Below are 11383 nucleotides of genomic sequence, written 5' to 3' on the forward strand. Positions count from 1 at the left end.
ACACGATTTTAAAAAAGCAGCAGGATTCTAAAGAACAAGATCAGAGAACACACGAGGTCTGCTGTCAATGATGTCAAGAGCAACACCAAAGAAGCTCAGAGAGTGATGGGGAAGCTCAGAGAGTGATGGGGAAGCTCAGAGAGTGATGGGGAAGCTCAGAGAGTGATGGGGAAGCTCAGAGAGTGATGGGGAAGCTCAGAGAGTGATGGGGAAGCTCAGAGAGTGATGGGGAAGCTCAGAGAGTGATGGGGAAGACGGAGAAACTGCTTGGTTTGTGGATGCAGGATCAGCATCAGCCTTGAGTCCCGCTAAGCTTAACACTGATGCAAGAGAAAGCTAAAACCCTTTATGAAGACTTGAAGCAGAAACACAGCGAAGAATCAGAGGACGCATCTCTTAATGCCAGCCATGGCTGGTTTCATCAGTTCAAGGCTAGAGCCAAATTTCACAACGTAAAATTAAGTGGTGAGGCAGTGAGTGCAGATAGAGTAGCTGCCCAGGAATTTCCTGAAATGCTCTGAGAAATTATTGATGAAGGTACGTATTTACTCAAGCAGGTTTTTAACGAGGATGAGACAAGCCTGTACTTGAGAGGATGCTAGACTGAAGTTATATCAGTATGGAGAAAAAATGATGTCAGGCTATACAGCATCAAAGGTAAGGTGAAGTTGCTCAGTTGTGTCTGACTCTTTGGGACCCCACGGACTGTAGCCTACCAGGCTCTTCCATCTGTGGGACTTTCCAGGCAAGAGTACTGGAGTGGGTTGCCATTTCCTTCTCCAGAGTATCTTCCCAACCCAGGGATTGAACCCAGGTCTTGCGCATTGTAGGTGGACGCTTTACCGTCTGAGCCACCAGGGAAGTCTATATATAGCAACAAAGGACAGGCTAACTCTGTTGTGCAGTGGCAATGTTTAGGTGACATGAAGCTGAAGCCTTCCTTGGTTTATCATTCAGAGAGCCCAAGAGCCACTGAAAACATAGCCAAGGGCTCTCTTCCTGTTGTGTGGAAGAGTAACCCCAAAACTTGGGTTACACAGGCCATGTTCCAGGACTTGTTTTTCCACCACTCTATCCTGGAGGTAGAGAAATACTGCTTGGAAAAGGATGCCCCATTCCACAAGCTTTTGCCGCTCAACAACGCTCGATGTCATACCCTATTCATGGACGACTTTCATTCCATGTACTGCATCTGCCACGAAATACTTCATTGCTCATCTAACTCATGTTAAGAGTGACTTTCAAGAAATATTATTCATGTCATACTTTATCGAATCAGGAACAACCTTGTAACAATTTTGGAAGGACTGTAACATTTACAAGGCATTAAAAAACATTGACTTTGCTTGGTGTGAGGTTATGGCCATCACCATGAATGAGACTTGAAACAAGCACACAGTCTGTTCACAATTTTCTCAGTTTGTTCACGATTTTCTTGGATTTGAGAAAGTGGATGAGGAGTCCAAAGAGGTCTTCAGCAACTTAGTGACCCTCAGCAAGAAGCTGGAACTAGATCTGCAAAAAGGATTTCTTAACTGAACTCATGGCTGTGCAACGTGAGGAGCTTACTATTGACGATCTGATGGAACTGGAGGCCCAGAGAAAGGATGAAGAAAGACAAGTGAAAGAAGTAACTAAAGAACCAAAGAGATTCATGGCGCAGGAAACGGCAAGGGCATTTTCTTTATTTGAGGAGGCACTGTTAGTTTCTGAGGCACCGGACCTGAGTGCAGAATGGTACACAAAGGCTGCAAGAGCCATCAGAATGCAGTCCAGTGCTATCGTGTCATCTATGATAAGAAGAAAAAGACCTACTACTCAGACAGCACTGGATCGTTTTATCAAGAGGGTGGGTAGAATAGAATCCAGCAAGGAACCAGAACAGCAACATCAACATCAGGTGTGAGTCATATTGCAACTTGCCCTCTGTCCCTTTGCTGATGACCCTTCAGCTCTACTTGGGCTGTTCAGTCACTCAGTCGCAAACCCAAGGACCGCAGCACACCAGGCTTTCCTGTCCTCCACCATCTCCCAGAGCATGCTCAAGTTCATGTCCACTGAGTCAGTGATGGCATCCAAACATCTCGTCCTCTGTCGTCCCCTTCTCCTGCCTTCAATCTTTCCTGCATCAGGGTCTTTTCTAATGAGTCAGCTCTTTGCATAGGCGGTCAAAGTACTGGAGCTTCAGCAGCACTCCTTCCAATGAATATTCAGAATTAATTTCCTTTACGATTGACTGGTTTGAACTCCTTGCAGTCCAACGGACTTTCAAAGTCTTCTCCAACACCACAGTTCAAAAGCATTAATTCTTTGGCGCTCAGCCTTCTTTATGGTCCAACTCTCACATATGCATGACTACTGGAAAAACCATAGCTTTGATTTTATGGACCTCTGTCAGCAAAGTAATGTCTCTGCTTTTTCATACGCTGTCTGGGTTTGTCACATCTTTTCTTCCGAGGAGCAAGTCTCTTTTAATTTCATGGCTACAGTCACCATCTGCGGGGATTTTGCAGCCCTGGGAAACAAAGTCTGTCACTGTTTCCATTGTTTTCCCATCTATTTGCCATGAAGTGATCAGACGAGATGCCGTGATCTTCATTTTATTAATGTTGAGTCTTAAGCCAGCTTTTTCACTCTCCTCTTTCACCTCCATCAAGAGGCTCTTTAGTTCCTCTTTGCTTTGCCATAAGGGTGGTATCCTCTGCATAGCTGAGGTTATTGATATTTTCTCCCAGCAATCTTGATCCCAGCTTGTGCTTCATCCATCCCAGCATTTCCCATGTTGTACTCTGAATGTGAGTTAATTAAGCAGGGTGACAATATACAGCCTTGATGTACCTCCTTTCCCAATTTGGAACCATTCTGTTGTTCCATGTCAGGTTCTAACTGTTGCTTCTTGACCTGCACACAAGTTTCTTAGGAGGCAGATAAGGTGGTCTGTTATTTCCATCTCTCTAAGAATTTTCCAGTTTGATGTGATCCACAGAGTCAAAGGCTTTAGTGTAGTCAATGAAGCAGAAGTAGATGTCTCTCTGCAACTCTGCTTTTTCTATGATTCAACGAATGTTGGCCATTCAATCTCTCATTCCTCTGCCTTTTCTAAATCTAGCCCGCACATTTGGAAGTTCTTGGTTCACATACTGTTGAAGCCTGGCTTGACGGATTTGAGCATGACCTTGCTAGCACGTGAAATGAGTGCATTTATGCAGCAGTTTGAACATTTTTTGGCATTGCCCTTCTTTAGGACTGGAATGAAAACTGACCTTTTCCAGTCCTGTGGCCACTGCTGATTTTTCCAAATTTGCTGGCATATTGAGTGAAGCACTCTAAAAGCATCATCTTTTAGGATTTGAAATAGCTCAGCTGGAAATCCACCACCTTCACTAGCTTTGTTCACAGCGATGCTTCTTAAGGCCCACTTGACTTCACACTCCACGACGTTTGGCTCTAGGAGAGTGATCACACCACTGTGGTTGTCTGTGTAATTAAGAGCTTTTTTGTACAGTTCTTCTGTGTGTTCTTGCCACCTCTTCTTAATATTTTCTGCTCCTATTAGCTCTACTATCGTCCACCTTTTCTCCTTCCTCCAGTCAGGAACTCTTCTTGCCTGTTCACTCAATGCCAGCCCCCATATGTCAGCTTCGGTACTGTACTACTGTACTTTTCAAAGTAAAATACCATAAGATTACAGATGTTTTATTTTTAACAACTTTTTAAATGTATTATTTGTGTGAAAAGTATTATAAACCTATTACAGGATAATACTATACAGCCAACACAGTACAAGACTGTGCTAGTTAGATACCTAGGCCAACTTTGCTGGACTTAGGAACAAACTGGACTTATGAATGTTCTCTCAGAATGGAGTTCGCTCATTTGTAGAGGATTTACTGTACAGAGAAAACAGACCACACTTCCAGCCTTTCTATGACAGAGGCCTATTAGTTTATCCTCAAAGCTAGGCCTAAGGGGAAGGTTGCTAATTAAACACACATAAGGACCAGCTGTAATCCTCTCCAATCATAAGGCCTCAGAAAAAGACCTTAATGAAATGGAAAACAGGGATTTATCTGACAGTGTACAAAATAAGCCACAAAGATGCTCACTGAGCTCAGGGGAAAAACAGATGAACAACTTCAGAATTTCAACAAAGGAAAAGAAAATGTAAGAAAGCAGCAAACAGAAATCAGAGATCTGAAGAATATAATAACTAAACTGAAAAATACAACAGAGGGTTTCAACAGTAGACTGGAAGAATGGAAGAAGGTATCAGCGAACTCAAAGGCAGTGCAATGGAACTCATCTAATCAGAGAAGCACAAAGGGGAAAACAGGAACACAGAAGAGTGAAGATAACTTAAGGGACTTAGGGACAACATCAAGCAGACCCATCTCTGTATTATAGGTATCCCAGAAGGAGAAGGAGGACATAAAACTTATTTGAATGAATAGTGGCTGAAAACTTCTTTTACCTAGAGAAAAAAACAAGTATCCAGATCCAGGAAACCCAGGCAATTAAAAAAAAAAAAAAAGATGAATCCAAAGAGACCCACACCAAGACACATGAAAACGGAAGTGACGCACCAAGCAGGAGGCCTAAAAAGCAGCAAGAGAAAAGCAACCTTTTACACACAAGGGAGTCCCCGACCCTGCCCCGCAAGAGTTACCAGCAGGTACTTCAGCAGAAACTCTACAGGCCAAAGGGAGACAGAGAGACAGAATATATTCAAAATGCTGAAGGGAAAAACTGCCAAATAAGAACACTCTACCTAGAAAGTTGCCCTTTAGAATTGAGGCAGAGATTCAGTTTTCCAGACAAGTAAAACTTAAAGAAGTTTATCATCACTAGAATGGTCTTACAAGAAACCTTAAAGGGACTTAATTTGAAATGAAAAAGTGCTGACGAATAACAAGAAAACACATGAAAGTATAAATCTCACATAGACGAAAATTCGGAAACTCTAATGTTATAAAGATGGGGAGTTAATTGCTTATAAAGCTAGTATGAAATTTAAAAGACAAAAGTAGTAACAGTAAGTACAATAATTTGTTAACAAACACAAAAGATAAAAAAAATATATTGTGATACCAAAAACATAAAACGTGGGAGCAGGGAGCACCAAAACTTACAGCTTTAGAAACCATTCAAACCTAAGTTACTATCAACTTAAAATAGGCTGTTAAAGCTCTAAAATGTTTTATGTAAGCTTTATGGTAACCACAAAGCAAAAACCTATAGGAGATACACCAAAGAGAAAGATAAAGGAATATAAGCCTTCTATTTCAAAAAATAAATCACAAAGGAAGACAACAAAAGAAGAAGAAACAAAGCAATTACAAACAACTAAAAAAAATTTAAGAAAATGGCAATAAATAAGAGTTAGTCACTAAGTCACATCTGATTCTTTACAATCCCATAGACTGTAGCAAGCCATGTTATTGGAATTCGGCCCATGGGACTCTCCAGGCAAGCATTCTGGAGTGGGTTACCATTTCCTTCTCCAGGGGATCCTCCCAACACACAGATCAAACCCAGGTCTTGTGCATTGCAGGCAGATTCTTTACTGTCTGAACCATGCACATATGAATGCTAAGTCACTTCAGTCATGCCCAACTCTGTGTGACCGTATGGACTGCAGCCTGCCAGACTCCTTGGTCAATGAGGATTCTGCAAGCAAGAATACTGGAGTGGGTTGCCATGCCCTCCTCCAGAGGATCTTCCTGACCCAGGGATCGAACCCATATCTCTAACATCTCCTGCACTGGCAGGCAGGTCCTTTACCACTAGAGCCACGTGGGAAGCCCGTCTGAGCCATAGCTATCAATAATTAGTTTAAAATTAAATAGACCAAATTCCCCAATCAAAAGACAGAGAGTGGATGAATAGATTGTTAGGAATTTTTTTAAAAAAAACCTTGTGAATTTTTTATTTTTGGCTTCAGAAGCAGCAGAGCAGACCTCTGACCTGCTTCTGACCTGCCTGGACACTGCTCCGATTCCATGCTTGCCTGCAAGCACAGTAAGTTAGGCAGCACTTTAGATAAGAAAGGGAGTGGGTCTTGGAATTCTTGAATTCAAGGAGGCCTGGCCAACCCTCTGGGCTCTAACAAAATCCTATGACTCACAAAGTGAAACAAACAGCATTGTAAAAGTTTAAAAAAAAAAAAAGTTGCGTTATTCCATGCAAACTGATGATGATCACCAATACAACAGAAGTACAAAGTGCCATAAGAGATTACTATGAAAAATTACACACCAACAATTTGAATCTACAAAAAATAGATCAATTCCTACTAGCAAACTTGTCAAGACTGTATCATAAAAAAAATTTTTTTTGAACAGACTATTTAAGACAATTGAGTCAGTAATCAAAAGCCTCTCAACAAAAAACAGCCTAGGACTAGATGGATTCACTGGTGAATTCTATCATTTAAGGAATGAATACCAATCCTTCTCAAATTCTTTCAAAAGTTGAAAAGGAAAAACTGCCAAACTCTTTTTATGAGGCTAGCATTACCATAATACCAAAGACAGACAAGAACATTAAAAAACAAAAAAGTACAAGCCAATGTTCCTGATGAACATAGATGCAAGAATCTTCAACAAAATTAGGAAATGAAATTCAACAATACCTTAAAAGAATCATAAGCCAAGATCAAGTTGGATTTATTTTAAGGATACAAGAAAGGTAACATCTGCAAATCAATCTGATATACCACATTAACAAAATGAATGCCCAAAACCGTATGATCATCAATAGACGCAGAAAAAGCATTTGACAAAATACAGTGTCTACTTAAGATAAAATTCTGAATAATGTGGGCACAGAGGGAATGTACTTCAACATAATAAAAGCCATAAATGACAAGCTCATAGTCAACATTACAGTGTATCGTTAAGTCAGAAGTTTTTCCTCTAACATGAGAACCAAGACAAGGATACCCTCTCTTGCCACTTTTATTCAGTATAGTATTGAAAATTTCAGCCAGAACAATTAGGCAAGAAAGAAAAAAAAAAAAGAAATAAAACTATCAGTATCTGCAGATGACATAATAGTACACACAGAAAACCCTAAAGACTCCATCAAAAGACCATTAGAAATAACATATACATTCAGTAAAGTTGTAGCATACAAAATCAATATACAAGAATATACTGTTTTTATATACTAATAACAAACTACCAAAAAGAGAAATTAAGAAAACAATCCCATTTATGATTACAGCAAAGAGAATAATATCTAGGAATAATAAATTTAACCAAGCGGGTGAAAGACCTGTACACTGAAAACTATAAGACTGATGAAAGAAACTTGAGAGAGTGTAATGGAAAGACATTCCACGTTCATGGCTTAGAGGAATTAATATCGTTAAAAGGCCCATACCACCCAAAGCAATCTGCAGGTTTAATAAAATCCCTATCAAAATTCCAATGGTGTTTTTCACAGAAATAGAACAAATAATCCTAAAATTTGTATGAATTATAAAAAATCCCAAATAGCCAAAACAATCTAGAGAAAAAAAAGAGCAAATCGAAGGCATCATGCTTCCTGATTTCAAACTAAATTAGTGATCAAACTAGTATGGTATTCACATAAAAAACAGACACATAGACCAATGAAACAGAATTGAGAGCCTGGAAATAACCCCATGCCTACGTTGCCAGTTAATTACTGTCAAGGATATATAATGGGGAAAGGACAGTCTCCATGGTGCTGGGAAAACTGGACAACCACATGCAAAAGAATGAAACTGGACCACTTCCTTACTCTATACACAGAAATGAGCTCAAAATGAATTAAAGACTTCATGTTAAGACCTGAAACTCCTAGAAAGAAACATAAAGATAAGCTCCATGACACTGATTTTGGCTATGACTGAATGACACCAAAAACAAAGACAACAAAAGCAAAAAAAAAGTAAGTGGGATTTCATCAAACTAAAAGAATTTCTGCACAGCAAAGGAAGCAATGAACAAAATGAAACGGCAACCTAGTGAAAGTGAAAAAAATATGTGCAAATCATATATCTGATGGGGGGTTAGTAACTAAAATATATTAAGAACTGATAAAATGCAACAGCGAAACAAAATAAAAAATCAGCCATTTAAAAAAAAAATGAGCAGAGGATCTGAAGAGACATTTTTCCAAAGATTTACAGACAGCCAATAGGTACATGAAAAGGTATTCAACATCACTAATCACCGGGTGGAAGCAGATTAAGACCATAATGAAATCTCACCTCATACCTGTTAGAATGGCCATTATCAAAAAGACACGATATAGCCGTTCTTAATTCATAAAGTGCATGGAAACATTTCAGTAAACAAATCAGGTAATGTTTAACACATAATGCCTGGCTATAGTAATGGTTCAACAAATGTTAGCTGTTATTATCTATACTATGATCATTTCACTAAAATGGAATTTTTAACTCACCAAAGCTCTAATTTGGAAACTTGAGGCTAATGTCATACTTAATACTCCTCCTGATGAAAGTGAAAGAGAAGAGTGAGGAGAGTGAAAAGTTGGTTTAAAGCTCAACATTCAGAAAACTAAGATCATGGCATCTGGTCCCATCACTTCATGGCAAATAGATGGGGAAACCATGGAAACAGTGGCTGAGTTAATTTTTCTGGGCTCCAAAATCACTGCAGATGGTGACTGCAGCCATGAAATTAAAAGACGCTTACTCCTTGGAAGGAAAGTTATGACCAACATAGACAGCATAGTAAAAAGCAGAGACATTACTTTGTCAACAAAGGTCTGTCTAGTCAAGGCTATGGTTTTTCCAGTGGTCATGTATGGATGTGAGAGTTGGACTATAAAGAAAGCTGAGCATGGAAGAATTGCTGCTTTTGAACTATGGTGTTGGAGAAGACACTTGGACTACAAGGAGATCCAACCATTCCATCCTAAAGGAGATCAGTCCTGGGTGTTCACTGGAAGGACTGATGTTGAAGCTGAAGTTCCAATACTTCAGCCACCTGATGCGAAGAGTTGACTCACTGGAAAAGACCCTGATGCTGGGAAAGATTGAGGGCAGGAGAAGGGGACAATGGAGGATGGGATGTTTGGATGGCATCATCAACTCAATAGATATGAATTTGGGTGGACTCTGGGAGTTGGTGATGGACAGGGAGGCCTCGCATGCTGTGGTTCATTGGGTCGCAAAGAGAAGGACATGACAGAGCGACTGAACTGAATACTCCTCCCATTCCTCTGTTCACATCATGAAACATCAACCCATGTGGCTATAAGCTCTTCCAAGGAAAGGGATCCATCCTTACGGTCATTCATCCCTCCCTCACCTCAGAACTCTGAACATACCAGGCAATCAAAAATGTGTATTTAAAATAATGAAGCCTCTAGTTCCAAACGATACATACCCAAAGCGCAACCTCACCCTTCCACCCTGTTTCAGAGATTACACAAACCAAGACCAGTCTAACAGAAATGCCAAAACTGGGATGACAATCCATCCCAACATCCTTCCTTAACATTATGCAGATGAAGCAAGAAACTCGAAAATAATTTTTTAAACCTACATAGCAAAAAAGTCTGAGTCGCAGTAATTTTCAGAATCACACCGCAAGCTTTCCCAGGTCCGACAGATTGACAGCCTCAGGAGCCGTCACCGTATCGGGCCATCACTGAAAGGGAAAAGCATCTCACGGCGGTCAAGGTCTTTCTCCCCACTGTCCCCCAGGTATTCACACAGGAGACAGGCAGGAGCAGGTTCTCCCGGGCCCTCGCTCCTCCTCCGACCCCGGTTTTCAGCGAGGAAAGCAGGCTTGCCCAAAAGGGAGGACCTACATCCCTCACGGCCACGGGAGTGCTCCAGGCGCACGGCCCCGAGATCCACGCGGGGGCCCCGGGCCTCAAGAAGGAAGGCGCCGCCGGAGAACGGTCGCTGGGGGAGGAAAGCGGGAGAGCTGGGGCGGCGAAGGTACCTCAGAGGCGCCGAGTCGCCAAGGAATGCGCTGCCCCCGGCTGCCGGCAGCACCTGCCGGAAGTCGAAGTCCCCGGGCCGCACTACATCCCACAGGGAGAAGGCGCCACGGGCGCGCGGCTAGCGCCATGTTGTATAACTCGCAGGGCTGACCTTTAACCTCTTCCGCCGCAAGGAGCGAGGCGGAGCTAAAGGCGTTTCGCCTCTCCAGAGGGAGTCGCGCCTGCCCACTTCCGGTTTCACGCCTGCTTCCGGTTTCACGCCTGCTTCCGGTTCCGCGCGGCATCTTCCGGCGCACTGCGCCCGCGGGCGGGAAATGCCCAATTGGGTGGGACGTAGTAGTTTCTCGCCCGTGAGCGCGCTGGGGTGCGGCCCGGAAGATAGTGCCTTTCTGGCTGCAGACTTCTACCCATCCTAGGAATCTGTCTTGGCTTTGGCACAAGGGCAGATCAGCATTCCATAGTTTATGTATGCAAATAAAAAACGATTTTAAAAAAAACATCTCTGCTGCTTCCAGAGGTGGGGAGAATGCTGGTACTGGAGGGTCCGTTAAGGAAATCAGTGCTTAGGAGGATTAAACTGTTCTATGTAAAGGAAAGAATGAAGGAGGAGGAGGATGTCAGAGAGAAGCCAGAGACCAAGAATGACCAGCCTAGGGACTTCCCTGGTGGTCCAGTGGCTAAGACTCCATACTTCCAACTTAGGGGGCCTGGGTTCCATCCCTGATCAGGGAACTGATCCCACATGTTGCATCTAAGAGTCCACAATCTGCACCTAACAAGGGGCTTAGCCGAATAAACAATGTCCAGCCCACACTGATCCAGTAAGAAGGACTAGAGAGAGGAAGCCTTTGGGCAGAAGGTTAATGGCCGTTGTATGCTTTGGATTGTATGGTATGAAACCCCTGGCTTCCCTCAAAATATTCAGTACTGTGGGCCTTGCTTCTCACTGGACCACAATTCTTTTGGAGGGAAAGAAGAGGTTTTGAACCTACCTCAGAGTCGATGTGAGAGAAAATACAGGCTGAAAACCTAGTATATGGATCATATATATAGCGACTGAACTGAACTGAACTGATGAAAAAATTTTATGGGCAATAAGGGAAGATAGTTACAGGTTGTTTTCTTTTTTTAAATTAAGGTTACACTTGTATAGTACTCTTAATACTACGTAGTGAATTAACACACACTTTCATTTCATTAGTCTTCCCTGGTAGCTCAGATGGTAAAGCGTCTGCCTGGAGTGTGGGAGACCCGGGTTCGATCCCTGGGCTGGGAAGATCTCCTGGAGAAGGAAATGGCAACCCACTCCAGTACTCTTGCCTGGAGAATCCCATGGACGGAGGAGCCTGGTAGTCTACAGTCCATGGGGTCGCAAAGAGTCGGACACGACTGAGCGACTTCACTTTCATTTCATTTGATCTTCCCAACTACC

The 11383-nt window shown here is 42.2% G+C and overlaps 1 protein-coding gene across 2 annotated transcripts in view; it reads right to left on the bottom strand.

The window, feature by feature from the left end:
• RMDN1 (regulator of microtubule dynamics 1) overlaps positions 1 to 10154 on the bottom strand; it is a 33269-nt gene extending 23115 nt beyond the window's left edge. Inside the window, exon 1 of one of the 2 annotated variants that reach the window (XM_005689265.3) lies at positions 9951 to 10154. In XM_005689265.3, coding sequence (XP_005689322.1) covers positions 9951 to 10079 — 129 coding nt within the window. In that variant the 5' untranslated portion in view covers positions 10080 to 10154. The remainder of the gene's footprint in view (positions 1 to 9950) is intronic. The other variant, XM_005689264.2, reaches the window with a different exon arrangement.

Source organism: Capra hircus, chromosome 14 (genome assembly GCF_001704415.2).
Source record: "Capra hircus breed San Clemente chromosome 14, ASM170441v1, whole genome shotgun sequence".
In the NCBI taxonomy this organism is placed as follows: Eukaryota; Metazoa; Chordata; class Mammalia; order Artiodactyla; family Bovidae; genus Capra; species Capra hircus.